This window comes from Tachysurus vachellii, chromosome 21 (genome assembly GCF_030014155.1).
Source record: "Tachysurus vachellii isolate PV-2020 chromosome 21, HZAU_Pvac_v1, whole genome shotgun sequence".
Taxonomy (NCBI): Eukaryota; Metazoa; Chordata; class Actinopteri; order Siluriformes; family Bagridae; genus Tachysurus; species Tachysurus vachellii.
The window spans coordinates 410,366-427,552 of record NC_083480.1 but is presented as its reverse complement, the minus strand read 5'-3'; the positions used below and the strand labels follow the sequence as shown (position 1 = coordinate 427,552).

The window sequence follows — 17,187 nt, the reverse complement described above, 5'->3', positions numbered from 1 at the left end:
TGCTGTTGCTGCTCGGGTGAAGTGCGAGAGAATGAGTAACACCCACCTAGCGGCTGGTCTATTTACAGTCTGACATTGTAATTAGGCACAAGAGAACAAACGTGTGTTATTGGTTATAATCCCAAAGCTCCTGATGCGGAGCGCCTCCTCCCGCTCCTCCTACACACTTACTCCTCCCCACTGTCCCCTCTGTGCTTTGTTCCCCTTCCGCCGTTTTACACTCAACTTTGTGCTTTATGACAAAAGAAAAGGGGAAAAAAATCCCTGTCTCTATCACCAAACTTTACACGCGTTTCACACACACACACACACACTATATATATAAAATAAAAATATAGAGATGTATATAAATCAGTTAACTTATAACATTATACTAAAGAGCATCTATTATATAAATATATAGGATATTGCTTTATATGGTTTTTGACGTCATTTGCACCCACACACACAGGAAATAAGGAAAATCTCTTTGTAGATATTTGGGTGGCTCTTAAAAGAGCCGTTGTGTTGACGTGGTTCGGTGTTGAACGTTTATCCGCCGAAGCCGTACAGAGTGCGTCCCTGGCGTTTCAGGGCGTACACCACATCCATGGCGGTGACGGTCTTTCTTTTGGCGTGCTCGGTGTAGGTGACGGCGTCGCGGATGACGTTCTCCAAGAAGACTTTGAGCACACCGCGAGTCTCTTCGTAAATCAGGCCGGAAATACGCTTAACACCGCCACGGCGAGCCAGACGGCGAATAGCCGGCTTGGTGATTCCCTGGATGTTATCGCGAAGAACCTTACGATGACGCTTTGCGCCCCCTTTGCCGAGTCCCTTACCGCCTTTACCTCTACCAGACATGATGCTGCTCTCTCGAAGTGAAGCTGCTCAATAAAATACACTAGAGAGAGACCGAATATTTATCCTCCATCTCCTGGACCCAGTTGAGAACAGGCAAGGAGGCGGGTCTAAGACCAGCGCTCACACAATAGAACCCGTTCATAAACAAAGAGAAAGCCACAGCTTTTAACTTACTAGTGTACTTTTCTGCTGCAACCTCTCTGTACACACAAGGATCATCATTATAATTATTGTTGTTGTTGTTATAAGTCTTAGTAGTAGTAGTAGAATTTAACCCAAGGTATACAAAGTGAGTATTTCAATAAAAATATACAGACCAACACCCAGCAATGTATAGAGGTTAGTAAGATCACTCTGTGGTTGTACAACATTAATCTGCACTGTTTAGATGTAAAACATCCATTTGAGCACATCTGTGGCTTGAGAACTGTATTCTATACTCCTAGGTCCACTACTAGGATGCCCGGTGTTCCCCGTTCGTCTGGGTACATTATAAACCGAGCCCATGTTTAACCCTGATAGTAGATTACAAGCAACACAGAAAGGAATGTAAAGACAACATTCAGGAGGCATTTTATCAGCTGTAAAACACAAAATATTACAGAATCTATAAGGTTTATAGTCTAAATGAGCTATATTGTCTCCAACACTAATCTCATTCTAAAACTCAGTGTCATTCACAAAGAAAGCTCATTGAAGTCAAAATTCAAATATCAAACGTGGGTCAAAACAAAACGTAACTGTTCTACTTGAAATATTTGGTCGACACCGTCTAGACACAGGCCTCACTGTAAATGGGATCATTGTTTCTTTTCTTTCCCCAGACAATCACCCTGATCAACAACTCACCATAATTACATTCACTGCTTCTTATCATAAGTACTGCATTATCAGGACTGTAGTCACCAAATCATCTGTATATATTACACACTACTGCTGCTGTATATTGCACAAAAGCATAATATTGCACAATATTGTTATTTGCACTCCAACCCTTTATGTACATTACTGATCGTTCATATTCCATATTCATATTTTATATATTTTATTCATTCTATATCCACATTTTATTCTCATTCTGTCTACATTGTATCTCATCATCTGCATTGTTTTCTTGTATAGTTTTGTGTTATTTATGTCTGTACCTTTGAGAGTCACAAACTGCTGGAACCAAATTCCTTGCGTGTCAACACACTTGGCAACAACCAGAGACTGGGTTTCCTCCTTTCTGATGCTTTGCCAGGCCTTAACTGCAGCTGTCTTCAGCTAATGTTTGTTCGTGAGTCTTTCTGACTTTAGTCATCTACTGTTGTCTCCCGTGGACGGCCAGGCCTTTTTATGTTGTCGAGCTCACCGTTGCATTCTTTTTTTTTCTCAGAATCTACCAAACTGTTGATCTGGCCACTCCTAATGTTCTCGCTATCTCTCTGATGGATTTGTTTTGTTTATGAAGCCTAATGATGGCCTGTTTGACTTGCATGGAGAGCTCCTTAGAAGGCATGATGTAGGTTCACAGCAACAGATTTCAAGTGCAAATAGCACACTTAGAATAAACTCCAGCTTAATTGATGAAGAAATAATGAAGGAATAGCCTACACCTGTCCATGAAACAGCTTTTGATTCAACTGTCCAATTACTTTTGGTCCCTTGAAAAAGGGGGCTGGCTACTCTCAAGAGCTGTAATTCCTAAACCCTTCCTCCAATTTGGATTTAAATACCCTCAAATTAAAGCTGATAGACTTTCAGCCCACTATAAATATACAACTATAGCCTGAATATGTTTTGGTAAGTACCTATAAAAAAAAAAAAAAAACTAAAATTGTGCCCGTGTCCAAATATATATGGACCTAACTGTATATGAAAGTTGTACTCTACTTCTAAAGATTATCAGTCAAGAACTAATATGTTGTTGTCCAAATTTAAAAATTGTAACAATACATTAAGATCAAATAGTATTCATAACAGTAAGTTTTAATTATGTACTTTATTGGTTTCATATTAGTTTTCTTTTTGTTGTTGTTAGAAGTAGTAGTAGTAGAAGCAATATTCTAAAATGTGCAAATGTAGCACTGGGGAAAAAATAAATAAAAAAAACTACTACTACTAATAGTAACCTGAAACTATTTGTAACCATTGTGATTTTTTTTTAATACTATTTACTACTAATACCACCACCACTACTACTACTACTACTACTAATAGCAGCAGCAACAGTACAACTACTACTTAAAGGAGCAAATAGAAGCAAAATTGGCAATAAAATATTCATCATAATTCTAGAGCTCTGTACCTGAGGTCACAATTAGCTCATAATAATCAACACTGGGGAATTTTGCTCTCTTTCTGTTTAAACACAAACACAATAAACTTTTTGTCCATGCTACTATATTTTAACATGTAATTATAAAATAGATAATATTTAAAAATAATAATAATAATAATTCAGCCTTCTGTTTCTTTACTCAGTAAGGCTATAATCTTATTTTACCAGTTGGACTCTGCTTCATTAAATATTCAGATATAGTAAGAGATGACGACTACATGTGATCCTTGAGGACATCCTCATCATCAATACAACATTGATAGACTAACACAAACAGTCTGTACTCTCTGTCTGTAAATCATTTCTGTTAAGCAGATTCACATTTACATACATGTGATAGAGCTCTCTCACACACACAGTGAGCTTTATATATGATAAACTCTGAACCCACACACACACACACACACACACAGGACTGAAGAAGTGCTCATTTACCAGAGAGAATGTGGTGGCTCTTAAAAGAGCCTTTGTGTACATTAGACAGAATTGAGGTTTAAGCGCGCTCTCCGCGAATACGGCGGGCCAGCTGAATGTCCTTAGGCATGATGGTCACTCTCTTGGCGTGAATGGCGCACAGGTTGGTGTCCTCGAACAGACCGACCAGGTACGCCTCGCTAGCCTCCTGCAAGGCCATGACGGCCGAGCTCTGGAAACGCAAGTCGGTCTTGAAATCCTGAGCGATTTCTCTCACCAGGCGCTGGAAGGGCAGCTTGCGGATAAGCAGCTCAGTAGACTTCTGATAACGGCGGATCTCCCTCAGAGCCACGGTGCCGGGCCTGTAACGGTGAGGCTTCTTCACGCCGCCGGTAGCCGGGGCGCTCTTGCGAGCAGCCTTAGTGGCGAGCTGCTTCCTGGGCGCTTTGCCACCAGTGGACTTACGGGCGGTCTGCTTGGTTCTTGCCATAGTGTCGAGTTGTGAACTTCACGGAGAAAAAACACAATAAACGACGCTGGCGAACGCTGTCTTTTTAAACCCTAACGCCGCCCTGTTCTCATTGGGCGGATTGAAAGCACACGTCTGCCATTGGATAGAACGCGTTACGTCACCTGATGACTATTGGACCGTTCTCTGTGACGGACACAGTTTCATACCCAAACCGCCCGCCCCTATTTTACTGGCGCTCTCAGTACAGCGCTTTTGTTTTCTGTCAGCAACCTACTGTCTTTTTCTGTCATTTAGAGAGCAGGCTTCATTATTATTATTATTATTATTATTATTATTATTATTATTATTAGTCTGTCATCCGTCTTTAAACAAGACCAGTTATTATTAATGTTAGATTGTAACACTTATCTGGTGAATTGTCTTTATAAGTTCACACACACAACATTAATAAAAACTAGGATGAAATTGCACTTTTTCAGTAAAAGTGGGTGGCTCTTAAAAGAGCCTTTTTGGGTGGTGAGAAACGCAGCGCTGAGCGAGTTTACTTGGTCTTGACGGCCTTCTCGGTCTTCTTGGGCAGCAGCACGGCCTGAATGTTGGGCAGTACACCTCCCTGAGCGATGGTCACTCCTCCGAGCAGTTTGTTCAGCTCCTCGTCGTTACGCACAGCGAGCTGCAGGTGGCGGGGAATGATACGGGTCTTCTTGTTGTCACGGGCGGCGTTGCCAGCCAACTCGAGGATCTCAGCGGTCAGATACTCGAGCACGGCGGCCAAGTAAACCGGAGCGCCGGCACCGACGCGCTGGGCGTAATTACCTTTACGCAGAAGCCTGTGCACACGACCCACGGGGAACTGCAGTCCGGCCCTGGATGAACGAGTCTTGGCCTTAGCCCTAGTTTTACCGCCGGTTTTGCCTCTTCCGCTCATCTTGTAGCTCAGATACGTTGTAAAGACAACACTGAAATAACAGCGCTGTTCTTCTAGCACTCTGTGATATAACCATCACGTCATCTCTCTTATTGGCTAAGATACTTGTGACGGAAGAACCAATCCGAGACACGCTGTAGAATTCCAGGGTCAGTCCATCATTCTATTGTACGCCACACGCCCTTCCCACTCCCGTGTGTGTGTGTGTGTGTGAGAGAGAGAGAGAGAGAGAGAGAGAGAGAGAGAGAGAGAAAATGAATGAAATTAAAATAAAAAAAGACTAAATGCATATGATTGTAGAGAGAAAATATTTTGTAAACTGATTTATGATCAGTATCTTGATTATTCACTGGTTTTATATCTATAAAGCATATATTATTATAGAAGAGAGTAAAGACAAATGCACTTGGATTTAAAATGTAAACTGTCCAATTGTCCCTAGTTGTTCATACGTTTATGTGAAGGTGAATGTACAAGTCTGTAGCTGCCTAAACACTCGGTACAGAATCCACTAAAGTCATCATGAAGTCATCATTTTGTTTCTCTTGTTTATCAGAATAGGAAACAGCTGTTTAAGGGAAAATATGGGTGGCTCTTAAAAGAGCCGTTTGAGGAGTAAAAAACATAAGAAACACGGTTACTTTTTCTTGGGAGCCTTTTTGGCCTTCGCCGCTTTGGGCTTTACAGCCTTTACCTTCTTGGGGGTCGCCGGCTTTTTGGCCCTCTTGGGGCTCTTGGCTGCTTTCTTGGGGGTCGCCGGCTTTTTGGCCTTCTTGGGGCTTTTGGTGGCTTTCTTGACGGCAGCGACGGGCTTCTTCGTCTTCTTGGGAGACTTCTTGGCTGCGGGTTTCTTGGCCGCTACTTTCTTGGGCTTCTTAGCCGCGGCGGGCTTTTTGGCGGCCGCCTTTGTCGCTTTGGGCGCGGCTTTCTTTGCGGGCTTCTTAAGTTCGGTCTGCTTCTTGTTCAGCTTGAAAGATCCAGACGCGCCGGTCCCTTTGGTCTGCACCAGAGTGCCTTTAGTAACGAGGCCCTTGACGGCGAGCTTGACGCGAGAGTTGTTCTTCTCCACGTCGTATCCGCCGGCAGCCAAAGCTTTCTTCAGGGCGGCAAGAGACACGCCGCTCCTCTCCTTGGACGAGGAAACCGCTTTGACGATGAGCTCGCCGACGCTAGGACCTGTTTTCTTGGTCTTCGAAGCTGCCTTCTTCTTGGGCGCTTTGGCCGGCGCGGCGGCGGGAGCGGGAGCGACTTCAGCCATCTCTCTCTGGGAGCTAATAGTAGAATAAACGAGTGTACCGCTGTACGCTGTGTAATACAGGAACCTTCCTCCTCTCGACCGGGGGGCTGGGCTTAAAAGTAAGCATGAGAACGTTGTAGACTCAACCCGGCCGTGGCTGAATGTCTGCGCTTCCGAGACACCGTGACAAGTGTGTTTTCTCACGGCGTTTCTCAGCGAAAATACGACGCTGCAGACAAGATCCCGAGCGTTCAGCAACAGGTTTGTTGAGCACGGACTTTGGTGCTCGCTACGAGCTCACGTCGGGTCTCGGGAAAAAGGACAATGTCGTGCAGCGAGCACAAAAGTGTACGGTGCGTCTGGGGCTCGCTCCGGCTTGCGGCGCATTTGGGGCGATATGGCGTGCAAAAACTAGACAAAAAGAGGCACGGGGCTTGTAAGTCGTGTTTACTGAGTTGTGGGAGAACCTTGTGAATGACACTGATGTATTTGTATCGACTGAGTGTTGTGTGTAATTATTGTAACGGAGCTCCGTTTGTGCTGCGTAAAGCACATGTATACTACAGACAGTCGCTCCTGGCGCAAGGTCTCTCTCTCTCTCTAAGTGAGACGCCCTTCTCCCTGACAGCTCTCAATAACATTTCAGTTAGTGATAAAGAAATTTAATTTAATTAATTATTACCTCTGACTGAGTGATCAGTTACATGAAAGTAGTTTAAAAATAATTTACAACATTAAAGGAATAAAATGAATAAACTTTTCACTTTTCACAAATTCCTTATTAATCTTCAAAATGAATTGAATTTTTTTTTTTAAGAATTCATTTCAAATTTTCACCTTCTAACATTCACATAAAAAATCACTAGATCTCAGCTCAGAACGAGCTCTTATATGAAACATCACTTCAAATGTTTACTCACAGTTCATGTTAAAGTCTGTAATGCAGCTAAATTGACAAAGTTCACTGTTTATCAGTTCATTCATATAAATAAATGGATAAAAGAGAGAAAAACACCAGTGGGCAGAGAGATGACCCTGATGTGGAGCTAAGAGTTCTGGTGCCATGAGGTCGGAGAAATGAATGAGTCGAGTTCATCTGCAGCTTCCGATGGTGTCAAAAGCACAAATACACCCACTCAAAGATGCAGCAATTCTGTCCTGAATGATTTAAACAGGGCGAATCTTTACCAGCCGGTTCTGAAATCATACCCCCGAACTCTTTTTGGAGGGAGAGAGAGATGTTTTTCGGCCACTTGGTATCAGTCACAGTATTACAAATGCAAATAGAGAGAATGTAAAAATAAACATGTTAACCCTTTATATATATATATATAAGTTACCAACTATATAAATAGTTCCAAAATATGTACAAAAAAATATTAAAAATGAAGAAACAATAACAAACAACCCTAACAATTGTCTTAAATATATGGTATTAAAACTAGAGACATGAGAGATTAAAGGCTTAAAGAACCCCCCCCCCCCCATTGAGCTAAATAAATTGACAGCAACGAAAAAAAAAGACTACACAAGGCTCTGTTTTTACTTCTGTTCATTTCTTTACACTGTCCATGTTCTCCTACCTTTGTGAGTCTAGCTCCACTGTCCATTTGTGTCCCGAGTCCTCATGTTCTGTCTGTAATTTCTTGTCATTTGGATCATTAAAGTAATCAGCTAAAGTAATAAGTAATAGCTGCTTTCCCCCTCCTAAATTTTCATGATTTTCATCAGTATATATAATTAATTGTGTATTAATAAAGTGTCCACTTTCAGTAAATGATACTAATACAAATTCTATGTAATAGAGTATGTTGATTATTCTGGCTAAGAACAGATTTATCTTTTGTCCTTTACCTGGCCTCTACTCAGGAGCGCTGCTTCTTTTGTGTCTTTTCATATAATAGTGAAGTCCTTTGGAGAGATTTTCTTTTTGTTGTTTTTTTTTTCCCCCTCATTAAAATTAGCATAAAGCATCATAGTGTCTGGTGTTTATATTTAATAAAAATCACATTCAATAACCAATAAACAAATATAATGAATTTACTGACAGTCACTATAACTCTAATGTATAACATTATTAAATGCTGTCTATGTTCAGTTTAACATTCTTGCTGGGTTTAAGTCTGACGTAAGAAAACATTTCCATAAAAATGCAAATACACGATTTAGTCATAAAAGTCTTATTCTGTTGTCGGAACTTAGAGCCCGTCTCAAGTCGGCACATATCAGGGTGAATTATACTGATATACTTTATAATACTTTTATACTATATAATTGTTACTTAAACTTAATTTACTGATAGCACTAACATTAATACGAATTAAAACAATGGGAAAGCTCCTCAGACCTGGATGAGAATGAGCAAACTTCTTTATTGTGGTCAATCAGCCAACAATTCTCTAAGAGAATTTGCCAATTTGAAAGTAAGAAAAGAAATCCCAAAAACCCAAAAAGAAAAAGCATCTTCATGAAGAGCATCGGCATGCAAAAACAAAAACCCTCAGGATGGTCCTGCAAAGTAACAGGATTTTTTACGCATACACATTTGGCCCCAAAAATTCTCCTCTATATATACGCTTCCAAGCGCCTCCTTATCGGTTCCCCCCCTCACAGACCCATTTTCATATCACCTTATCATTATGTCACCTTATTTACCGGAATCATCTCATATGTTTTTGTAACGTCCTGTTCCTTACAATCCCCTTGTTTTTTTCCTTCACCTTTTGCCCATATGCCCATTTATGGATTTTCCTCCCCTTAGTTCCCCGGGGCCCAGGTCCGGGAGCCCAGGCCTGTGACCCTGGGTCTTCTTCGTTCGACATAACAATTATGTCTAAACAACAATTTTTGTTATTAAAAAGTGTGCTCAAAAAAAGAGCTTCACTCCCTGGTCAATGTTACATTTGCCTCTCAGTTTTTCCATACCAGACGTCCTGAAGATTAATCCTTCATTCAACTACAATGGGTAAGTTTCTCCTTTGCTATTTTCTTCTATACATGATTTTTAATAATTATAAGTCACTCTATGAGTCTGATTTATGTCAAAAGTTATTATGTTAAAAGAAAGCTCTTATCTATTTGTTATCTTATATTGTCACTATTGCTAAACTCTTGCTAAACTCTTGCTAAACTATTGCTGCTATACTGTTGTCATTATTGTTAAGCTATTGCTACTATAATGTTGCTTGTGTACACAATAAATGGAGTTCTTTGATGACTCCTCTAAACTGCTAAAAGCTTCAACTTTGTTTTGATCTCATGTTATGATCTCAGCCTGTCCTTGCTCAGGCTGGACTCAGGTTTACACTTATCTCAAGCTCCCGTTCCTCTATCTCCTCTAACTACCCTTATCTCTCCTCAGACCCTTCGCCTCGAGGTCAGCCAGCTCATCCTAGTCGCCCCATCAGGTCCTTACCTCACCATCCTCGTCCTTCTCCCTACCCAAGGCCAGTGCCCGCTGATGTCATGGAGAGCTATCGCCGCTTCCAGCTACTTCATATCACCCATGAGCCCATTACGTGTCTGGAACAGCTCCACTCTCCTGACCTTTCTGGCCCTGGGTCCCCTGTTTACTCTCTTTATTCTCCTGTCTGCTGAGTTACTATAATAAAGAGTCCCTCTTTTATTCACCCTCTGACTTCTGGTTAATAATATATAATATAATAATATCATAATATAATAATATGAATATATTCTCTTAAGGCTCCAGGATTTTCACAACACTGTCCTTATTCTTATCCTAACATCCCCATATTTGTTCTGCTGATCCACAGTCACCTGGTATGAAGTTCAGGACTTAAGACTTATATCTTAGACTTTATATCTCTGAACACTGACTTTTTCCTTGCGACACACATCCACTAGATGGCGACATCTGACCGCAGTAAGTGAACCACACAATGTGCTGCATCTGTTACTGCTCTCTTTCAGTAAACTTTCATCCTCAACATTAGTGTGCAGAACATTTCACGTCAACAACGTATGACATTACTGTACAATATTTAATACTTTAAAAGTAAATCTGACTACATCCATGTGATGTTACCAGCACGTTACCAGCATCAGTAAAACTGATATAGACCAACATCTTCACAGAATGATTATCTAACACAGTTACATCTCTAAACTGCCCCAATAGTATAAAACCATTCTAATACTTGGATTACAGTGTTAAAAATTAATGCATGTTTTGTTATACTTTAATGTTTTAGTTGTCATCAAAATGTATACAGTGTTGAAGTTACACACCATAGTAGTCAGAGCACTGCAACATTTTTATTAAAAAAATTTCAGTCCATCCATTCATCATCCATCAATTTTCCAAAATGTGGAGGATAGGAGCCTATCCCAGCATCTTGGGCTACAGGCAGGGTACACCCAGTACACCCTGAGCATTCTCACACACACACTAGGCTAGACATCAACAATTCAAAAATGTAAAATTAACAGTGAATAATAATGCGCAGTTCATGTGTATAGCATCAGAAGATATGGAATAATAACTTAAATAAAATAAAACACAAGAGATTATTCACATTAGTCACAAAAAGACATCATTGCTATAATTTTGTGTAACTATACAGATAATCTATTGTACCTAGGGTAATATAATATCCAAGCTCATACTGAGCTGGATTTAATGAATGTCTGTATAAAATTGTGATAATGATGTGGCCAAACAAAGAAAGCAAAAAAAAAAAAAAAATTAAGATATTTTCAAATATTCTGAATATGATCTTCAGTCAAACCCAAGATATGACTAGACCAAGGATTTCCATTCATTTTATGAATTTGTCACATTTAAGGAGAACCTTTTGGTGGACCGAGTTTTAGTGATACAGTGTAAAGAAACCAAGTGAAAAGGAACTGAGTGAATAGGTTTAATCAAGTTAAAATGAAACATAATTATAGTAGTGATAAAGAGCATGTCGAACAATGTAAACATTGTACATCTCCAGAATTGTGATTAAAACAAAACGCACAATGGTTACATATAGTTGAAGGTTATTATTATTATTATTATTATTATTATTATTATTATTATTATTATTATTATTGTTGTTGTTGTTGTTGTTGTTGTTGTTGTTGCTTATTATTTTTTATTATTATTATTGTTTGTTTGTTTTACCCAATGCTACATTTGCACATTTAGAATATTGCTTCTACTACTATCAACAACAACATGAAGAAAACAAATATAAAAGCAATAAATGACATAATTAAAACTTCACTGTTATGAATACTATTTGATCTTATATGTTGTTGACCAAATTTCAAAATTGCAACAATACATTTAGTTCTTGACTGTTAATCTTTAGAAGTAGAGTACAATTTTCATATACAGTTAGGTCCATATATATTTGGACACAGGCACAATTTTAATTTTTTTTTTAGGTATTTACCAATACATGTTCAAGCTATAGTTGTATAGGTATAGTGGGCTGTAAGCCTCTCAGCTTTAATTTGAGGGTATTTAAATCCAAATTGGAGGAAGGGTTTAGGAATTACAGCTCTTGAGAGTAGCCAGCCCCCTTTTTCAAGGGACCAAAAGTAATTGGACAATTGAATCAAAAGCTGTTTCATAGACAGGTGTAGGCTATTCCTTCATTATTTCTTCATCAATTAAGCAGGTAACAGGTCTGGAGTTGATTCTAAGTGTGGTATTTGCACTTGGAATCTGTTGCTGTGAACCTACATCATGCCTTCAAAGGAGCTCTCCATGCAAGTCAAACAGGCCATCATTAGGCTTCATAAACAAAACAAATCCATCAGAGAGATAGCGAGAACATTAGGAGTGGCCAGATCAACAGTTTGGTACATTCTGAAAAAAAAAAAAGAATGCAACGGTGAGCTCAGCAACATAAAAAGGCCTGGCTGTCCAAGGAAGACAACAGTAGTAGATGATTGCAAACCATTCATAAGCCTCAAGAATAGAAAGGCCAGATTAGACTTTGTCAAAAAAAAAAAAAAAATCTAAAAAAAAAAGCCTGACTGGTTCTGGAAAAGCATTCTTAGGACGTATGAAACTACCAAAAACCAAACAGATACCAAAAAGTGTAACACTGAAAATAATTTCTCTACACATCATGTCTTTCCTTAAGTCAAGCTGACACTGTACTTCTCTCAGGTTCTCTAAGTAATGTCTGTGGTGTTTCTGCTCTATTCATTTGTGTTTTATTCCATAATATAATAAACCAGATTTAAGAGTTTAAATCTTTTTTTTTTTTTTTTTCCAGTTTTACAGTAGATACAATATTTGTCTCTTTAATGGATCTTTACTAAGTGAGATGAATTGTCCATGATGGAGAGCAGGAATGTTGAATCAACACAATGGGAAAATCTTCAGTGTTACAGCAGCATGTGATAGCAGCACAAACTTTAAGGAGTAGACGGAGTCTTTAACAGTATATATTAATAACTGCATATCAAGATGTATGCCAAACTGAAACCATAGCTGCCTCGAGATGTCCACTCACTGTGAACAATCCATAATGATGCTTTAAGATATAAAGACACTGCATATTACAGACTGGCCAGAAACATCCTGTCCTGAGTTATCAGGTAAGCTAAGACACTGTATGGACTGAAGCTGAAACAGATTAACATCCTTTACACAGACAACAAAGACTCACCATGTTTGTGGTAAGGTTTTCAGGACATTAATGAATAAAAGCCCCCTCCAGAGTCTACAACCTCTCCATCAATGATGACACGCAATAGAATGTAATCAAAACCATAGATGGTAATCAACTTCAGGAAGGTCGACACAAACACAGATAATTTATGGTAGTATTAATAGGGTCAGCAGCATTAAGTTTCTGTATACCTGGTGGATGACCCATGGCTATTGACAAGAAGTAAGAGCTGTATATATATATATAAATATATATATATATATATATCGGAATCCTCGTATCTAAAAACCACTATTTTTCAGGAAATTAAAAAAACTCGTATCGTTAAAGACATTGTTAAAAACATTGTATCGTTAAAGTTGTTATTATACCTTATATTGCTATCATATACTGTTGTGTACCAACATTAACACAACATTTTCCCAAAGTCACGTTTTATCGGAGATACAAGCTTTATGACTTGGGAGCAGTGAGATACGAGATTATGCTGTCATTGATAAGAGCGGTACGGACACAGACGTCGCTGCTGGCAGCAGTGTTCAATAAAGTCTGCGGTCACGTTGAGCCTTTTGACAAGAGACAAGGCTTCCATAGTTAACCAAAGCTAATGACTGTATTTACATACATCTTCCTAAACTCTATTTTAAAGGTTTAAGAGCTATACTGTAAGTGATGCAATACAAAACACGATAAGCTGATTAGGCTGTCTAATAGGTGGAAATTAGTCTAATCTGCTCACAAATTTACCTTCATGGCTCACGGGTTTCTTTCTGCACAGAACCATTACAGCTATCGATTTTTAACAAAACAGACCTACTCAAATGTATCTAACCTAAATATTTTCACGTGTTAGTGTCCAAAAAACAGTGTTTTACATGCACAGTGCCAAGAGAGGCATTGTCTATAAGTAGGCTGACTTAAAGTCAGTAATTTAAAACAATAATTAATAGTGGTTTCCAAAACATTCAATTTAATTCAAATATTATATTACAAAAAACATTTTAAAATGTCAATGAACATGTATAATAAGCAGTAATAAATATATATTTAAAATACATCAATAACACAGATAAACATAGATAAAATCATACTGTAGTTAAAGAAATAGTTCACCCAAAAAATAAAATTAATAAAGGTCAAATTATCGTTTCACTACGTTATACGGCATGTTTACCTATAATGAAGCAAAAAGCCAGCCAGCTTGCTTAAAGTGATGAGCATGACGGCAAAGGCAGCTACTTGTTGAACATAACGGTTTGCCTTGACATTGTAAGATACAATCCTGTCTTATCTGCAATGCACAGGGTTTAGTCCGCGTTGCAGTGGATTGTCTTGCGCTAAATTCCTGTCCTCAGACAAGCACCAGAACTAGCGGGGGTCAAGATTTTTTTTCTTTGAGCCCCACGAAAATCACTTTAGATATTACTTTAAGACGTGTTGATTCGTTGCGACTCTTAATCTTGAGGAGAAATATGCCGCGCAGCTCTCCCGCGGAGTGAAGAAGAGGTGGAGTTACAAGGTTTCTCAGACAGTTGAAGTGTCCAATGGAGTTAAGAGATTTGCGCCCAAGCTATTTTCAAGGCTTTAGATTGGTTAATAACTTTGGGGGACCCACGTGGGGACTGACCAATAGCATCGATAAGTGAAAAAATATGAAACTGACAAAATTTGGACATACAAGGTTTCTGCCCGACAGCGACGATTATTACATATACCAGGTAAAACCACAACACAAACTCCATTTCCCAGCAAACACAGCAGTCTACTAACATCTTTGTCTTTGCTCATGTTTGTATCCACTGTTTTGTTTTGGATTTCCTGCTTGCTGATTGCTCGACTTTGGTCTGTTTATCACAGAGATTTTACCTTACATTTTGGAATTGTCTTCCTGGTTAAACAGAACACTTACCTGCACTTGCGTCTAACTGTTCTAACAATATGATAAATTATCCTTGCTATAAAAGCTCATCCACACAGCCTTGTATAATGGATGGTATTGTACACTGTTGTGTAGAGTCTAATGTCTGACTCTTTAAAATGTATCATTGTGTTTCTGTTTTTTTTCTCACTTAACATTTCTGTAGTGAGAAGGAATGACAATAAAAATTAATTTACGTTTAAGCTCAAAAACTACTACTTTTATTTACTTCATATTATTATTATTATTATTATTATTATTATTATTATTATTATTATTATTATTATTATTATAGTAAATAAACCTGTGAGTTTATGGTGTTCACCATCACATTCCCAATACCCCAACAGTTCCACAAAGGTTTTGTAAAGTAGGACAAAGAGACTGAGTGCTTTGCATAAGCCATTTTGCTTCAAAGAAAACAAAAATGTAGCTCGGATTATCACCAAATGGAAAAATTACTCTGACAGTCAAAGTGATAAAATAAGACCATAATATTGGACCTTGTTTATTTATTATAGAAAAGGTGTGTGTGAACTTCTAATTAAAATAATCTGCTGAAATGTTGAACACTAATATTCTTCATATCCATGTGTGTTAATCAGAGGTGGGAGTAAGTCACACATGTGCAAGTCACAAGTAAGTCTCAAGTCTTAACCTTCAAGTCTCAAGCAAGTCCGAGTCAATTTTTGTGAGTGTCAAGTCAAATCAAATCACTGCTTTATGTCAAGCAATTCAAGTCAAGTCGTAGCTTGAGTCAAGCAAGTCACTGGCAAGTCATACAGTACAGATGTTTGATGATTTAAATAAATGTATATATTAAACAAAGTTAAATCTACAGTATTTATGGTACTTACAGTATTTAAAACTCTATGAGAGTTTTATTTGCAACAAAAAATGAGTATATGCATATATTTTTTCAAAAGGTGTCCACATACAGGTGAGTTGTAAATATAATAAAATCTAAAAATGAATAAAAATCAAAACTACAAAGCCTAAGATGTAAATGTAACTGAAATAAGGCACCATAAAAGCATGAAAAGTTTCAATATGCCTCAAACATGGCAGAAAAGTATATATAAAAGTACAATGGTTTCTTTGCAACCAAATGGCATTTTTTGAACAGGCATTCCCTTTTAATGGGACATGAACACATCCTTAAATTAGATCCTTCCTTTTTAACAACAGAATAACAACAACAATCAATCACGTCAACCAAAAAATGTAAATTATTAAATCACACAAACCTCGAAGTGAATTAACTATTGGAGAGAGAGAGAGAGAGAGAGAGAGAGAGAGAGAGAGAGAGAGAGAGAGAGAGAGAGAGATGATTGGAGTGAGTGTAATTTATTAATATTAAAGGGATAGTTCACCTAAAAATTAAAATTCTGTCATCATTTTCTCACCCTCATGATGGTACAAACCTGTATAAATTTCTTTGTTTTGATGAACACACATGTAGATATTTTGAGGAATGTTTGTAACCAAACCATTCATGAGCCCCATTCACTTCCATACTATTCTTTTTTCCCCTCTTTATCTTGAATTTATTGTCTACTGGAAAGGTGTAATTCTGTTTTTTGTGTACTGTCTGTTTATCTTATAAGTTGTGTTATTATATTGTTATATTGTATAGTATTGTTGTTCCTATAGTGTTGGTCTATGCTTATTAGTTCTCTCAGGTGATAAATCAAAGTCATTTCAGTCTCCCTTGAATTATCTCAAATGCTTGATTTCAGTTCTGAGTCCGAGTCTGAAAGTGAAATGAGTGAAAGTAGTCAAGAAATATCTACAAGAAGAAAACTAAGTTGAATGGAAAAAATCTGTGAAACATTTTATAAACAAATGTGGCAATTTTAATTTGGGGGGATTTTATGGATGAAAACAAAAAATTGGATAGAGAGATGTTAAATGCCTGGGAAAAGAGTACATTCCACAAGGGAGAGAAAGCATTTTAAAACAACCTCTGTTCTTAACCAAAACCATTTTAAAACAAGGGAAAGTAATATTTATTAAGAAGTGGATGGTAGCAGGGATAAGAAGAGTACGTGACATTTTATATGAATTTAAAGAGGAGTTTCTACCAGAACAGTTTGTTATGGATGCAATGCAAGACACAGAAGAGGAATATGATCAGAAAAAAACTGAGGGACAAATATGAAATAATAATTTTTTATGAATAAAAGATTCAACACCAAAGAAATGGATAATGGAATTATGGATAATGGATAATGGATTTGGAATGGAATAGAATTGTAATGTTAGGTCGAGACAAAAAAGTAAAAACAAAAAAGTTTGTAAATTTGAGTATGACGTTAATGAAAAGTGCAATAAGGGAAAGAAGAATTGTAGTCAAAAGAGAGACTTTTATTAAAATAAAACAGAATTATATATAAAAATTTGTATGTACATTTTAA

At 37.9% G+C, this 17,187-nt stretch overlaps 6 protein-coding genes across 10 annotated transcripts in view; 1 reads left to right on the top strand and 5 right to left on the bottom strand.

Moving 5' to 3' along the window:
- LOC132863895 (NACHT, LRR and PYD domains-containing protein 3-like) overlaps positions 1–17,187 on the top strand; it is a 373,784-nt gene that overhangs the window by 169,846 nt on the left and 186,751 nt on the right. The window lies entirely within an intron of this gene.
- LOC132863894 (NACHT, LRR and PYD domains-containing protein 12-like) overlaps positions 1–17,187 on the bottom strand; it is a 164,975-nt gene that overhangs the window by 112,572 nt on the left and 35,216 nt on the right. The window lies entirely within an intron of this gene.
- LOC132864166 (histone H4) lies at positions 479–861 on the bottom strand. Its single transcript, XM_060897446.1, has one exon. It carries the CDS (start codon positions 841–843, stop codon positions 532–534), a length of 312 nt encoding a protein of 103 aa, XP_060753429.1. The 5' UTR covers positions 844–861; the 3' UTR covers positions 479–531.
- On the bottom strand, positions 3,613–4,230 carry LOC132863903 (histone H3). Its single transcript, XM_060896987.1, has one exon. It carries the CDS (start codon positions 4,068–4,070, stop codon positions 3,660–3,662), a length of 411 nt encoding a protein of 136 aa, XP_060752970.1. The 5' UTR covers positions 4,071–4,230; the 3' UTR covers positions 3,613–3,659.
- On the bottom strand, positions 4,492–5,078 carry LOC132864085 (histone H2A-like). Its single transcript, XM_060897324.1, has one exon. The coding sequence runs from the start codon at positions 4,978–4,980 to the stop codon at positions 4,594–4,596; it is 387 nt and encodes a 128-aa protein (XP_060753307.1). The 5' UTR covers positions 4,981–5,078; the 3' UTR covers positions 4,492–4,593.
- Positions 5,395–6,315, bottom strand: LOC132864050 (histone H1-like). Its single transcript, XM_060897265.1, has one exon. The coding sequence runs from the start codon at positions 6,236–6,238 to the stop codon at positions 5,618–5,620; it is 621 nt and encodes a 206-aa protein (XP_060753248.1). The 5' UTR covers positions 6,239–6,315; the 3' UTR covers positions 5,395–5,617.